A 16,718-nucleotide genomic window follows, 5' to 3' on the forward strand; every position below is an offset into this window, starting at 1 on the left:
TCAGACTCTCCAAGGGGCGGAGAGTTCAAAGGTCAACAGTCTAGACAGTGGCAGCAAAAAAGAGCCCAATGTGGTGGGCAGCTTTCCAGGAGCAACTCCCCTCCCCTGCCCAGTCACCCCCTGCGGGGCACAGGCTTGCGGTGTATACAAACACACACACACACATACACACACACACCAGCTGGCCTGGCTTCCTGGCAGGAACTTTGAAGATAACAAAAAGGCATCTTGAGTATACTTTTCCAGTCGTCCCCCTGAGCAGGCCCTTTCTGTTCTAGAAGTTTCCATGCCAGTAAAGAGCAGGGTAGCTGAAAACTATTTTCCTGGTGGAAGCTATGGCAATTTGATCTTTCCCCAAAGACCTGGCACTGACTGGGAAGCCATGACTTCTGCCTCCCTGTCCCCACCCCACCGCCCCATGGCCCTGTCTCTCTCAATGGCCAGGGCACCTCAGTTGTTCCTTGATTTGGAACCAGGTGAGCCAGGTGGCACCAAGTCCAGTCAACCAGCTGGAATTCCTGCTTCTACCCACCTTTCTTTCTATCCACTCTGTCTTATTTCTTTTCCAACTACATACTCAGGCACAGACCACTGACCTTCTTTTTGGTGGTGGTGGTGGGGGGGACCCAAAGTGGCTGAAAGAAGAATAAAGTCATAAGGTCTGAGGCTCTGGCAACTTAAAGGAGATGCCATCACTAGTCCCCCAGATCACTACCCCTGCCCCATCCTCCACCTCAGCATCCTCTGCAGGGGCTCACCAGAGGCCCCTCCTTCACCTTCCCTTGGCTCCACCCCCAGCATCACCTCTCACCTTTCCCCCATCAGCCTTCCCATCACATCCCTCAGCCCATCTTTCTACACTCACTGCACCCACCACTTCTGGCATCGCTCACCTACATACCTACAAGCTGCACTCACATCACAAACCTGTCCCTTTCCTTGTTCTGTGCCCCCCACAGTCTGAGACTCTGAAATGGTAAGGGAGAAGGAATGCGACCAGCCTCACCCCCACCTTCTCAGACAAGGATGTTTTAGTCCGGGACCCAACAAATGCAGACAGACACACCATGGAGTGAACAGATGAATTTGCCCAAAAGAAAAAGATAAAAATAATTAAAACAGGAAAATTAAAAAGCTGGCAGGGAGCGAATGAAATGTTTAATGACTGTCTGATTAAATAAAAACAAGCAATATGCTCTGTATCGTGAACAAGGACAGGGTTCCAGCTTGACTTGATGAGGAAATCTAAAACCATTGCAGGAACATAAAAATGACACACACACACTCGACAATGATCAGACAATAAGTTATATCTCTAAGTTGCTAAATCACACGGTGCTTTAAACAGAGAGAAATGAGGACAAAAGAAAGATAAAAATGCAGAGTCTGGAGATGGTGTGTCTGGGTTCCAGCTAAGCTCAAACCTGGCTCACTTCCAGTTCCCCCCTCCCCTCTCCAATTTGCCTGGATCCATTTCCTCCTCAGAGCCCCACAGATCAGACCTTTAGGGAACCGAGCTAGACAGAGCTTGATGTCAATCTGAATAAGACATCTGGCGGACCCTCTGGCTTTGAGCCTCCCATATTCAAAAGAGCCACAACCTCTGCTCACAGAAGCCAGCTGAGCGAGTAGAAGCAATGATAACCCACATTCCAGATTTCTCAGGAGACAGCAGACTAGGACTGGGGATGTGAGGGAGGCATTTCTGGCAGAGGGAGGGCTGACTTGGGGGGTCCTGATCATTTCACCCTGCCAGCCACCATCCACGCTAACTGCCACATGCTGACCCCAAGTCACCCACCTGCACACATTTCCTCCCGCCCAGAGAAAGTCCAGGACTCAGAAATGCATTTAACTCAGAAACCCATTAACCTGGTTTCCAAGCAACACAGCAGCTCAGCAGAGGCAAGAACTACCCTGGGCATCGGAACAGGAGGTAAAGAGGGTGAGTGTTTAAGAAAACAAAACAAAACAAAAATCTCAGCTGTTTTCAGAAGAACTCCATGCTGGGAAACACCAACAGGATCCAAACAGCGTCAGATCCCAGCATGCCTCACACTTAGGGAGATGATAAAACTGCGTGTTCTCCAAAAAAAAAGAAGACTATTTCCCAGACGTGGATTTTCCTCATGGTTGCTGCTGCCACTCCCTCTCTCTGATGGGTGTCAAGGTCCAGGTGAACTCAGTTGCCTCCTGGGGGTTGTGACTCTCATTCCTGGCTAGTAAATTCCAAGTCACCCCAGGGAGTGAGATAAAAATTTACCTAGTCCTGGGTCCCAAAACCATCTACATAAAAGCTTGTGGCTGCCCTCCTGTTCAAACACACCAGCACACATGGAGCTCAGCCCCCAGACTCCCTTTTGGGCACCCCACTGCTGAAGGAAAACAAGAAGCTGGTCCCCAGCACCAAAACTGAAAACCCAGGCCAGATGTGGGGTAGGTTTGCAGCTGCTACACATTTTTACGTGTTAAGAAAAAAAAGTCACATGCACGTTGAAATGACAGTCTGCCTTCCCGCTGGCGCCCAGCTCCGGAGGCCCTGTGGGTACAGCTCACAGCTCTGTTGTTGAAAGGATCAACCAACTCTTTCAATCTCCTGGGGCAGCAGCTACCCAGCCCCTCCCTGTGTTCTGGCCATGGGCCAGCACCCCCAGCCCCCAGTGAGGGGATCTCAGTGTCAGCCCCCAAACAAAGATGTAGGTCCAGTGTTTGGGGCAGGAGGCAGAAGGGGCCACACCCCACAAAAGACACTTCTGTGTTTCGCTAGAGCCCACGTTTTAACCAAAGGGAATATAAATTACTCTGCCCAAACTAGCGCTATTGTTTTTAAAAAGAGAATAAAAAAGAAAGAAAAGAACCCATGACATCCCAAGGCGGCCCTAGTTGGGGAAGTCCAGGCTGTTGGGACATAGATCAGGGTAAAGACTTTTCATAAAGCTTTTAAATTTTGACAAAACCAGTCCCAGACAGAGGGAACTCCGGAATCCCTCCAACACAGACTTAGAAAAGCAGGTGGCCCCAGCCATGGGATTGCAGAGTGGAGCGCCACCTGATTAGGGTTCTCTGCAGAAATCAGGACCTCAGGACCTCCTGGCTTCCTGGCTGCCACAGCTGCATCCCCAGACGCAAAGAGAAATAGATGGAAAAAAATCTCCAGCTGCCCCCTTCAAATCAACTGGTGCTTTTGCAGAGAGAAAGGGAGAGGAAGTGAGTGCTAAGCTGGCAAATTCCATTCAAATTGGATCCCCAGCTGACAGGCTTTTCGTTTCAGGTCAGGCCCCTGCAGGTGGACGTCTCTCCCAGGGTCCCTGGCAGGATGAGGTCTTGGGAGGCCTGAATGGCTCTCAGTGTTTGTGGCAACAGTTGATTTTGCCTTCTGATTGCTCCAGGACGTCCAGCATCTCCTCGATGATGGCCTGAAGCGCCCTGCCCAGCTGGTCCGCGTTGTATGGCTTGCCCAGAGGGGGCACGTGAACAAAGGCTGAGCGGCCGTGACTCTGGTACAGAGAGGTATAGTAGGTGAAGTCACAGAGGTACCTAAACCACAGGGCGCAGGGGATGGGAGGGAAACCAAAACAGGGTCAGAGAGCGAATGTTCCATCCAAATGCATCGTAAGACATTCCCCTCCCCCACCAACCTCACCAGCAATCCACACGATGGAATATTGCTTCCTCCTCCCCATGCCAGCAAAAATGAAAAAAAAAAAAAAAAACAAACAAAAAACCCCAGTAACTTCAAGTGCTGGAAAAAAAAACAAAACAGTAACTCCAAGTGCTGGTGTATATGTGGGGAAGCAGGCAGTGTGAGATGCTGCTGGTGGGGATGCCAATTGCTCCAGAGGAGGGCAATCTGGCGGGCTAGTCAAATTATAAATGCAGAGACTTTATGACCTGATGTTTCGAGTTTCTGGACTCTATCTCAGGAGCCAGCTGCACAAGGGCCCAAGAAAGATGAACGAGGTATCTGCTGCAGCATGATGAATAAAAGCAGAACAACTGGAAGCAACCTGCCAGGGTCTGAATGTTGATGGTCCCCTCAAAATCCCTCCCGCCCTGTGAGGACACAGCAAGAAGTCAGCAGTCTGCAACCTGTAGGAAGGCCTTGATCTTGAACTTTACTGCCTCCAGAACTGTGAGCAATAACATTCTGTTGTTTATAGGCTGCTGGTCTGGGAATTTTTGTTATAGCAGCCTGAACAGACTAAGACACCACCTAAAAGTCCACTGACAGAGGAGTGGCTTAATAAACTCTGTTCATTCACACAGTGGAATAGTATGCAGCCATTTACAATGTAGGCAGTAGGTCCACAGGAAGACAGAGAACTCACTAGGACCATGTCGTGTGCCCACAAGTGAAAAACAAAGAAAGGGAATTCTCACAAAAAATGCACACCATGTAACCACATCCATGTAGAACCAGAGTGAAACAGGACAAAATTTCAAAGCAGCATGCCAAGTGTCCTACATATGTATGGAAATGTGGGTGAGTTGGAAGGTTCACAACTTAAGTCTCTGATCTAACAGAGGGATTACTGGGGCAGGGGGTGGGAGAGGAGAAAGGGCAAGAGAATCTTTAATACCAGGAAGGTATGAGAAAATATTCCAGAGATATCTGAGTAATTTAAAATTAGTTTTAAAGAAAGACTGTTAGGGAGCAGGGTATAGCCCAGTGGTAGAGCATGTACTTAGCATGCATGAGGTCCTGGGTTCAAACCCCAGTACCACCGTTAAAGTAAATAAATAAACCTAATTACCTCCCCCACCAAAAAATTTTTTAATAAATAAAATAAGTTACAAGGACATAACATGGGGAATATAGCCAATATTTTATAAGTATAGATGGAGTATAAACTTTAAAAATTGTGAATCACTATACTGTACACCTGGAACATATTCTACATCTGTAACATAACTTATGTACCTCAACTATACTTCAATTTAAAAAATAACTTTTTTTAAAAAAAGGAAAAAGAAAAAAGACTGATGGTAAATTCAGCCACTTCTTCATTCCATCAACTGAATTTGCCACATACTGCCTTTGGGCTGGAGAAGTATACAAAGTATTGAGAGACTGAGGTACCTGGTGCTGAAAGCACACAGAACAGAGAGGTCTGGGAGGTTGGGGAAGCCTTACCAAGGAGGAAACATGATGGAGTGAAGACTTGGAAGAGGTGTTATCAGAGGGAGGTGAGTTCTAGGCAATGGTCATGGCATGTGCAAAGGCCCTGAGGCTAAAGTGAGCCAGTGTTTTTGAAGAACAGGAGGAGGTCTGGAATATAGTGGGTAAGGGGAGAGTGGAGGCAGATGAGGATGGAGAGGTAGGCAGGGGCCAGACCACAGAAAACCTGTGGATGGTGGGGAGTTGGGATTTTATTCGAGGTGTAGTGGAAGCTGCAGGAAGAATCAAGCAAGATAGGGACATCATGTGACTTAACTTAATAAAAGACCTGGTAACAGGCTGAACAGTTACTCCCCAAAATTTATGTTCACATGGAACCTCAAAATATGACCTTATTTGGAGATGTATTTTTTGCAGATGCAATTAGTTAAGATGAGGTTATACTGGACCAGGGTAGGCCTTAAATCCAAAGACTCATGTCCTTGTAAAAAGGCCATGTGAATACACACACAGGGAAGAAGGCCATGTGAAGATGAAAACAAATATTAGAGCGAAGCATTTACAGGCCACAGAACACTAAAGGTTGCCAGTAGTCAGGCACAAGTCAGGAGAGAGGCCTGGAACAGATTCTCTCTCAGAGCCTCCAGAAGGAACCAACCCTGCTGACACCTTGATTTTGGACTTGTAGCCTCCAGAACTGGAAGATAATAAATTTTTGTTGTCCTAAGCCACCAACATGGTAATTTGTTACAGCAGCCTTAGGAAACTAACAGAAACCGACTGTTCAGGGGAGAAAGACTGTCAGGGTTGGGGTAGAGGTGGCAGCAGGAACACAAGGGAGGGGGCCGGAGCAACATCAATGTGGGAGATGCCAGGGGTCTGGGTGGGGAGAAGTGGGTAGATCCACATATAATGAGTTCCAGAAGCAGAATCAGTGGGATCAGTTATGTACATATACTTAGCTCTGTGCCTCATGCACGGTGAGAATTATATATTGTGAAATGCTACATAAAGTTTTCAATGTAAAAATATTATGTATAATACTGTTAAAATATCCCATGCTTTAATTAGGTTGCAAATCAATAAAATTTTCAAAAGTTTTTTTAAAAAGTGCTTAAAAAAAAAAAAGATAAAAGAGTGCTCAGCCCAAAGAGGCTAAGTTAACACACTTGGCTTGTCCAACATCCAGCCTGGGCTGATGGACGAGGGAAACCTCTACTCACACCTACCCCATCGGGCTCCGTGGTGCCTTACCTGCCGGCATCTTGTGAGATGGTCACCGATACATCCAGGCCCAGTGTAGTAACCCTCTTACATACAGCGTCCATGTCGATGATAGAGTCAATGCTTTCAGGCCCATCCTCCACACAGCACTGGGAGCCAGGGCAGAATCGGCAGTTGTCCAGCCCCTTGTAACCTTTGTTGTGCCCGCATTTCTCCAGTGTGACTGCGGTCGCCATGCCTGACACCCCCACATGTACCACAAGCTGCAGGCAGATAGGCAGGGCTTAATAGGGTCTGGCAATGGGATTGAGGGGTCCCCTCAGGCCAAGGAGAGGGCAGCATCCTTGCTGGGCTCTGCATAGGATTACATGCTTTCTGACCTCTTGCTGCTGGAATAGACACTACAGTCACTCTTACAGAAAAGTATGCCAAGTGAAATACACAAGAATGTGAAATATGCAAAGATGTTCACTGAAGCTTTGTCATTACAATCAAATACTGGAAATGACCTAATTAGCCATTCATTAAATAAATTATAAGCTACTTTGTAGCTGTTAACATGCCAAAAGTAATTCTGTATGCAATAATCTTTAAGACATATTGCCAAATGCAAAAGGCAAGATATAACTTCCAGGAATCTCACCTAAATATAATCAAAGAGATAATCTGTCCATGGTCACTACAGTGTTATTTATAAAGGTGAGAAAAAAACATGGAAATGACTAAGCATGCCCAATAATGGGAGAATGGTTGTATTAATAACTAAAAGTTACCCTGCCATTAAAATCATGTTTAGGGAGAACTTTTAATGACCTGGGTGATTAAATGCTTGCAACAACATATTTATACAAGGCAGGATACCAAACTGAATATAGTTTAACTTCAGCTGTTAATTATTTGTGTGTATGCTTGGACACAGAAGGGGCACTGTAAGAAAATACGTGAACATTTGAAATACAGGCTGACGAACACGCTGTCCCCTATGGCAGCCCCAAGCCACAGAGCAGCACTGAGCACTTGAAATGTGGCTGTGGCACAAATTGAGATGTGTAGTCAGTGCAGAACGCACACCAGATTTCGGAGACTGGGCACAAGAAAAGAACGTACAATGTCTCATTAATAATTTTTAAGATGTTGATTACACGTTGATATAATATTTTAGAACTATGAGGTTTACATTTAAGATATTATTAAAATTAATTTCACCTATTTCTTTGTATGTTTTTTAACTGTCGCTTCTAAAAAGTTTAAACTGTCCTGTGTAGCTGGCATGGTAACATCTAGTGGGCCATGATGCTCAAAAACCTAACTGGCAAGGAGTAGGAGCCCCTGGGCTGCTTTATCTGCTGCTGGATGCCTGGCATCTGCACTGTGTTATCTCATGCTCCATACACTGAATTCTGGTGAATGCAAAATGAAATTAACAGCTGTAGTATAGAAGGTTGAATGGTGCCACTACCACCACTACCAAAGGAAGGAGGGAAGGAAGGAAGGAAGAAAAGGAAAGGAAAGGAAAGGAAAGGAAAGGAAAGGAAAGGAAAGGAAAGGAAAGGAAAGGAAAAGAAAGGAAAAGAAAAGAAAAGAAAAGAAAAGAAAAGAAAAGAAAAGAAAAGAAAAGAAAAGAAAAGAAAAAAGAAAAGTCCCTGCCCTAATACCTGGAAACTATGACAGGGACCTTATTTGGGAAAAGGGTCTTTAAAGATGTAATTAAGTAAAGGTCATCACGGATTATCTGGATAGGCCCGCGATCTATTGACAAATGCCTTTAAAAGAGACACACTGAGGAGGGAAGAGAGAGCCGAGAGGAGAAGGTTATGTGATGACAGTGGCAGGGGTTAGAGTGATGTAGCCACAAGCCAAAAAACTCCTGGAGCCCCCAGAAGCTAGAAGAGAGAAGGAAGGATCCTCCCCTAGAGACTTTGGCCCTGCTGCTGCCTTGATTTTGAACTTGGGCCTTCAGAACTGTAACAGAATAAACTTCTGCTGTTTTAAGACACCCAGTTGGCAGTTGTTTGTTACGGCAGCCATGGGAAACATCCATGTGCTAAGCAGCTTAAACAGCGCATGCGTGCACACACGTCTATGCCAATTCATGTGTGTAAAGAACGCGTGAGTGGTGACAATAACCAAGGTACCAGTTAACCATTACAGAGAGCTTACTATAGACCAGGAGTTCTCAACCAGGGGTGATCCAGCCCCCAGAGGACATTTGGCAGTGTCTAGAGACATTAAGGGGTATCAACATTGAGGACACAGTGCTCCCAGCATCTCATGGGTGGAGGCCAGGAATGCTGCTCAACACCCTACAGTGCACAGCACGGCCCATCACAGAGAATGATCCAGCCCCAGCATGGCTGAGAAACCCTAGGGGAGGCTGAGAACTGTTCACCACCCTGCTGGCCTCCTCTCCATCAACCCCACCACGAATTCATGATGTTGGTACTTGTACTATTGCAATTTATAATAAGAAATATATACCTGTTCTTAATCCACTATTCCTGGCACAGAGCTCCTCATAGCCTTAGAATTTCCCAAGTGATGACAGCAATAAATGTCTTCTCTTGTTCATGAGGTGACTTTTAGGAAGCACCTAAGGATGGGGGCTGGTTGTCAGGGGAAATAACCATGTGATTAGAAGGTTAGAACCTTCAGCCCCGGCTCCCTACCTCAGAGGAAGGGAGAGGTCCTGGAGATGGAGTTTAATTGCCAATGGCCAAAGAACTAATCAATAATGCCTACGTCATGAAGCCTCCATAAAAACCCTAAATAATAGGGTTGGGAGACCTTCTAAGTTAGTGAACACATGAAGATTTGTGGAGAGTGGGGCACTCAGAGAGGGTGTGGAAGCTCTGTATACCTTCCCACATACCTTTCCCTCTGCATCTTTTTCATCTGGTTGTTCCTGAGTTATAGCCTTTTATAATAAACCAGTAATCTGGTTTACAATATAGTAAATAGGTTTCCTCAGTTCTGGGAGCTGCTCTAGCAAATTTATCAAACCCAAGGAGGGGGGTCATGGGAACCCCTGGTCAGAAGCACAGGTGACAATGACCGAGACTTAAGATTGGCCCCTAAAGTGGAGGGCAGTCCTGTGGGACAGAGCTCTCACTTACCCTGAGGGATCTGATGCTACCTCGGGGTAGACAGTGTCAGAACTGAGTTGAGTTGGAGGATATACATGCTGTCCGAGAATCACATGGTGTGGGGATAACCTCACACATGCACTGAAATGGTGGTAGAATTTTAGTACGACAGTCATCCCTCAGCTCAGTATCCACAGGGGATTGGTTCCAGGACCCCCCTCCCCCGCTCAGATATCAAAATCTAGGGATGCTCAAGTCTCATATAAACTGGTGTAAAAAAAATACATATATATATATATATATAAACTGGTGTAGTATTTGCATATAAACTACCATACATCTTCCCATATACTTTATTTTTTATTTTTTGCAATTTTATTTATTTATGTATTTATTGAAGGGGATTAGGTTTGTTTGTTTGTTTTGTTTGTTTGTTTGTTTGTTTTACCCATATACTTTAAATCATCTTTAAACAACAAGGATTTACTTTATTGCACAGGGAACTATATTCAATATATTGTAATAGCCTGTAATGGAAAAGAATCTGAAAAAGAATATATATATGTATATATTCAGTTATATACATAACAGAATCACTGTGCTGTACACCTGAGAGTAACACAAAATTGTAAATCAACTATAGTTCAACCAAAAAATATCTCTTATAAACTCATTACCAAGGTATAATTTTAAAAAATCATCTCTAGGGGGTGGGGTATGGGGTATAGCTCAGTGGTAGAGCACATGCTTAGCATGTGTGAAGTCCTGGGTTTAATTTCCCACTCTCTCCATTTAAAAAAGGCAAAAAACAAAAAAATCACCTCTAGATTACTTGTAATATCTAATATAATGTAAATGCTATGTAAATAGCTGCTGGCTCAGGCAAATTCAAGTTTTGCTCTTTGGAACTTTCTGGAATTTTTTTTCCCAAATATTTTTAGTCTGTGGTTGGTTGAATCCTGACTGTATTATTATTCCCACCTATCACAAGAGACTGAGGCACAAGGAGCCCAAGGAGCTTGCCTGTGACCTCACAGCTGGTCAGGAGCAGCCTGGCCCCCAAATCCTTTTTCTTTATCCCTTTCTATATGGTGAGAAAATTTTTAAAAACATGTTCCTGCGTTAGGTTTTCTTTTTAACTAGAGTAAAGCAGGTCTGCATAGACGCAGCTCATTCACAAAACCTTCAGTCACATGTGGCTAAGCCTCCAGGTCCCCCTCCGTATAAAGGGGACAGTTCTACTTGAGGTGCGATGGGAGGGCACCTTAGAAAGGAAGGCTCCTCCAGCCAGTGCTGCAGAATCCAAAACAGCAGGCTAAGGTGGGAAGTTAGGTGGGGACCCCACAGGGGACCTCACCTGTTGGAGATACCAGTCCAGGTGGGTTCCCAGGCAGCTCCTGCCCCAGGTCTTAGCCGGTTCATGTGTACCTCTGGTGGCAGGGTTTGGTTCCTCTCTGTCTGGCCTCCATTCATTGTATATGCTTAAAACCAAAGTTCCCTCCCCCAGCCATTTTCCCTCTGTGGAACCCACCTGCTTCTCATTCTAGGGAGTTCGGAGAAAGGTGACACCACCTGCTGGCCACCGGAGTGGGCATGTGACCCAGGCCTCACCAATCAGAGCATTTCTTCTTTTCCAGCTAGAGTGACTGGCTCAGGGACTAGCCTGTGACCCAAGCTGGCCAATGAGAATCAGCCATAGACTTCGGGGAATTATTTGGAGAAAAGGTGTTCTCTTTCTGCAGATGGGCTGAGTTGGGAGGACATCAGCCAGTAGCCACCTGTCTTTGCCACAGCAAAAGCAGTGAGCAAAGCACCGCTGAGTGGAAAGAGAGAAGGCTGATGACACTGGGTGAGTGCCTGGATCAAGCTACATCTGAACCATACGAAAATTTGTGCTCAAGCTGGGTTGAGGTGTTTTTTGACTGTCAGTTATAACCAAACATGCCATGACTGGTACAGAACTCCAGTCAGACAGAACCAGGCTCTGGGAAGTTCCAGATGTTGCCCTCCTCACTCACCTCCGGGGGTAACCCAGGAAAGTGTGGCTCTTTGAGGGATAAGGCTGTGATCAGAGCAGGAACAAGACCACACAAACTATCCATGCTTGGGGCGCCCATCTGCAGGTCCTGATGAGGAAGCACCTGCCCTCACCCCACTCACCTTTGCCCCACTCACCTGTGGACTGTGCTTCTCCCACAGGGCGGGGATGAGCCTCTGGACTGTCTTGTACTCCACTGGAATCTCATACACATGCAGGTCCACGCTGTCACCTAGCCCCAGCTTCTCCAGCTCCTGGAAGCAAGAGGAGAGGAAATGTTAGGGCATTTGGTAAAGGCTGCAAGGATAACTCGATCTCTGGGGTTAAACTGACCTATCCTCAGAAAACAGGTGGGGCTCCAGACTCACTGTGCAGAGCAGGAAGTCATGCATGCTGAGCTACCCTAAAGCTCCTCCCTCATCCCCTTCCCCACCCATTCGTCTCGAACTCTCTCAGCATCCCTGTGGGCTGCAGCATGACACTGTGGTCTCTGGAGCTAGGTTCCTGGGTTTGAACCCTACCTGTGTGACTTTGGGCAAGTCACTTAACCTCTCTGAGCCTCAGTTTCCTCACCTGTAAAATGGGGATAAAAGAAAGCACTTACTGCACGAGGTAGTTATAAGAGTTGAAGGAATTAATCCATACTAAGAGTTCCAAGCAATGCTTGGCACATTATAAGTACTCAAGTACTGTTGGCCACCATTACTACTGTTGTTTTTGTTGTTTGTTATTATGCCTTGTCTTTGTTATACTTGCTAAGAATTATTTATAGACTTGGTGCATGGCATGTAGCAGGGTCTCAACATACATTTACAGATGGACCCAACTCCTTAGGGAGCCTCTGTCTCAGGCATGAGGGGGTTTAACATCATGAATTATATACAAAAATGGGCTGTGAAGACCCCAATGTTCATAGCAGCACTATTTACAATAGCCAAGACATGGAAGCAACCTAAATGTTCATCGACAGATGAATGGATAAAGAAGATGTGGTGTGTGTGTGTTAATATATATAATGGAATACTACTCAGCCATGAAAAGGAATGAAATAATGCCATTTGCAGCAACATAGATGGACCTAGAGATTATCATACTAAGTGAGGTAAGTCAGAAAGAGAAAGACAAATATCATATGATATCACTTACACGTGGAATCTAAAAAATGGGCAAACATTTATTTTAATGATTTTTTTTTCTTTTTTCTTTATGGGGGAAGGTAATTGGGTTTATTTATTGACATTTGGAGGAGGTACTGGGGATTGAACCCAGGACCTCGTGCATGCTAAGCATGCACTCTACCACTGAGCTCTACCCTCCCCCAAGGCAAACTTATTTATAAAACAGAAACAGACTCTCAGATCTAGAAAACAAACTTACGGTTACCAAAGGGGAAAAGGGGGTGTGGGATAAATTAGGAGTTTGAGATTTGTAGACATACACTACTATATATAAAACAGATAAACAACAAGTTTGTATTGTATACTACAGGGAACAATATTCAATGTCTTGTAATAGCCTATAATGGAAAAGAACCTGAAAAAGAATATATATATATATATGCCGAAAAAAAAAAAGGGCTATGATGGATCAGCACATGTGCACTTTTCTGGGAAAAAAGATGCTTTCCTCAGATTCTCAATGTGGCAGAGCCCAAGACTGGGCCTCCTTCCTCCAGTGGCCCAAGTCCCAGCACACAGCAGACCCAGGATGAATCTTTTCAGAGGAACAATGATTCTGGGAACCCTGGCACACAGGGGCTGTCAGGGACATTTGAGGATGAAGGTTTCAGCTCAATATCAAAAACTCAGCATTCTTCATGGTAAAATTAATACTCCAAATAATGATGATCGGTCAGGCTGTTTCATATTATTCTCAGATCTCATGCAGTAGTTTGGAAACGTTACCACTGGCAGATGTTACAGAGTTCTACAGGCAGGTCTTGGGTGAAGCATTTTTTGCATCTGGCCTTGCTGAATTCACCAGAGGTGAGTTCTTGCCTTTCCTGCAGTGGCTTCAGGATTTCCTAATGCAGTCACCTTGACCTTGCCATCCACGCTGGCCCAACTCGGTGCCCCATCGACTGCAGTTGCTCTGGAGAGTATCTGATGCCTGGAAAAGCAGGTCCCCCCTCACCAACAGATACTTCCAAATGGCTCCCCAAAGAGGGTGCGTCGAGGTCACCTGGAGACAGGACGCCTGGAGGGTAGGCGGGGCATGGTGGGGGTGAGGTGGGGGTGGGGAATCGCAAAAGTCAACACTGGAAACTGGGACACTAGCCATCTTGCCAAGTTTGGTGACAAGTGAGATTTGGAAGGGCCCCCCAAGAAACCCCACAGCTGGACAGACGAGATCAGAGTGCAAACCTGCTCCCCAGCCCTTGGCAGCCAGACAACGGGGGAGCAAGGCAGTTCTATTTTGTGTGAAGTCAATTATAGGACATTTAAAACATACTACAGAGAAAGTTATATAAAATATTTCGTTTCTCCCACAATCATTTTTCTTGGTCATTAATATTTTTATTCTTCATGCTCCCTTGTCATCTAAGTCTCAACTCCCTGGACTGTGCAATGAGAGTCAGAGGGGACATTCATTAAAGGGTTTGAGGATTCAGAGACGCGGCAGGCCCAGGGGTTGCCAGCACACGACTGCGATTCCTCTGACCGAGTTGCTTTTTAACGTCATCCAACTCCTGCCACGCACTCAAGGTTTGAGGTGTGTGCTCCCTGTGTCCGTTTCCACGATTTCATCAACATTCACCCACTTTCTGCACGCTGTATGTGGCGCGCTGCACACCCAGAGTGATTGCTTTGAACGGCCACGCATTAAAAACAATGGGATAAAGTGGGGAGGGTATAGCTCAGCAGTAGAGTGCGTGCCTAGCATGCACAAAGTCCTGGGTTCAATCCCCAGTACTTCCATTAAAAATAAATAAATAAATACCTAATTATCCCCCCCAAAATAAAGTTAAAATTAAATTTAAAAAATAATAGGATATTATAGACCACTGTTTGCTTGAGGTTTGTTGGATACACCCAAGTTTTGTTCAGGAAACTGATTTGGAGACCAAGCCCCACTTCTCCTGTCCTACAATGCCCCCACCTCCTGTCCCCCAAGGAAGAATCTAAAATCACATCACACTCTCCCTGCTTCTGCCCTGCTGCGGCTTCTGTCATGATCAGAATTAAAATCCTAACTCCCTACCAGGGCTCACAAGGCCCTAAGGGGTCAGGATGCTGCCTTCTTCTCTCTTTGTCCCCATTTTTGCTACTTTTGCTCACTCTCCCCAGCACACAGCTTCCCACATACCAGGCTCACTCCAGCCTCAGGGCCTTTGCACCAACTATTCTCTCTGCTTAGAATGCTCTTCCCCTCACTGCTTAGCCTTCACATCTCAGCCTCCCTAGAAGATCTTCTGGATGCCCAGCCCACTTTACATGCTTTCTTGGCCCCACTGGTCAATGCTGTTGCCACGGCCCAGGATGTGTGCACATTAGGTGCTGGTGAATGTCGGCTGGAACAAGTGAGCCACTCAAGCTTGGGCTGAGAACAAATATAGGCCAGGCAAGTCTGGGTGAGTACCAGACCCTCCTGAGGGTGTCTTACTTTCCTTAACTGTAAATGGGAGTTTGGACTTGCTGCTGGCTGGGACCCCCCTTCCCTTTTCATCCTTTCCTGCATTTAAAAGTAGCTCCTCACTATTCACAACAACCAAAAGGCAGAGACAGCCCAAGTGTCCATCAATGGATGGAAGGATACAAATAAAATGTGGTCCACCTCTAAATGGAATATTATTCAGCCACGAAAAAAGGAAGCCCTGACACATGCTACAATGTGGATGAACCTTAAAAACATCTCGTTGAGTGAAAGAAGCTAGACACAAAAGGCTGCCTAGTATATGATTCTGATTATATGAAATGTCCAGAACAGGCAAATCCATAGAGACAGAAAGAGGATTAGTGGTTGCCAGGGGCTTGGGAATGGGGATGGGAGTAATTGCTCATGGGGACAGAATATCCTTTTGGGATGATAAAAATGTTCTGTAACTATACAGAGGTGGTGGTTGTACAACACTGTGACTGTAATAAATGCCACTGAATTGTACACTTTAAAATGGTTAATTTTATATTATGCAAGTTCATATCGATTTTTTAAAAAAGGAAAAAAGCAGCTCTGAATGGCATGGATGGTGGAGGGTAGGAGTGAGGGGTGTAGACCCTAGAGCCGGAGAACCAGCTTTGTTCCCCCTCCCTCATTGGGTGGGTGACCTTGGGCAAGTCACTCACTCTCTCTGTGCTTTTAGTTCCCTCATCTATAAATGGGATTAGCAGTAGTACCCATGTCATAGGGAGAAAAAAAAAATGAAACAATACACATGAAAGGCATAGAGCCAAACAGGGCTCAACACATGTTAACTCAAACTATATTTTAAACTATACACCACCGAAAAGCACAATGCAGAAGAAATTGACAATTTCTTAGCAAGGTACAATTTGCCAAGACTAAACCAGGAAGAAATAGATAATATGAATAGACCAATTACCAGCACTCAAATTGAACCAGTAATTAAAAACTTCCCAACAAACAAAAGTCCAGGACCAGGTGGCTTCACAGGTGAATTCTAGCAAGCATTTAGAGAAGAGTTAACACCTATCCTTCTGAAACTATTCCAAAAAATTGCAGAGGAAGGAACACTTCCAGACTCACTCTATGAGGCCATAATCACCCTGATACCAAAACCAGACAAGGATATCACACACACACACACAAAAAAGTTCAGGCCAATATCACTCATGAATATAGATGCAAAAATTCTCAACAAGATACTAGCAAATCGACTCCAGCAATGCAGTAAAAGGATTATACACCGTGATCAAGTGGGATTTATCCCAGGGATGCAGGGATTTTTCAATATATGCAAATCAATCAATGTGATACACCACATTAACAAACTGAAGAATAAAAACCATGTGATAATCTCAATAGATGCAGAAAAAGCTTTTGATAAAATTCAACATCCATTTATGATCAAAACTCTCCAGAAAGTGGGCATAGACGGAACATACCTCAACATAATAAAGGCCATATACGACAAACCCACAGCTGACATCATATTTAATGGGGAAAAGCTGAAAGCATTCCCTCTAAGATCACGAACAAGACAAGGATGCCCACTCTCACCACTTTTATTCAACATAGTTTTGGAAGCCTTATCCATAGCAATCAGAGAAGAAAAAGAAATAAAGGGAATCCAAAG

General features: G+C 45.2%; 1 protein-coding gene across 6 annotated transcripts in view; it reads right to left on the minus strand.

Annotated features, from left to right (window-relative positions):
• Positions 1 to 245: 245 nt before the first annotated feature.
• The window catches only part of PGPEP1 (pyroglutamyl-peptidase I), a 30,422-nt gene continuing 13,949 nt past the window's right edge, over positions 246 to 16,718 (minus strand). For 3 of the 6 annotated variants that reach the window (XM_032465275.1, XM_032465272.1, XM_032465273.1), the window contains 3 exons: positions 11,587 to 11,718; positions 6,374 to 6,606; positions 246 to 3,537 (listed from right to left, as the gene is read on the minus strand). In XM_032465275.1, coding sequence (XP_032321166.1) covers positions 3,345 to 3,537; positions 6,374 to 6,606; positions 11,587 to 11,718 — 558 coding nt within the window. In that variant the 3' untranslated portion in view covers positions 246 to 3,344. Of the gene's footprint in view, positions 3,538 to 6,373; positions 6,607 to 8,821; positions 8,945 to 11,586; positions 11,719 to 16,718 lie in introns of those variants that run through there. The other 3 variants (XM_032465274.1, XM_014560493.2, XM_032465276.1) reach the window with 3 other exon arrangements.

This window comes from Camelus ferus, chromosome 22 (genome assembly GCF_009834535.1).
Source record: "Camelus ferus isolate YT-003-E chromosome 22, BCGSAC_Cfer_1.0, whole genome shotgun sequence".
NCBI classification, from domain to species: Eukaryota; Metazoa; Chordata; class Mammalia; order Artiodactyla; family Camelidae; genus Camelus; species Camelus ferus.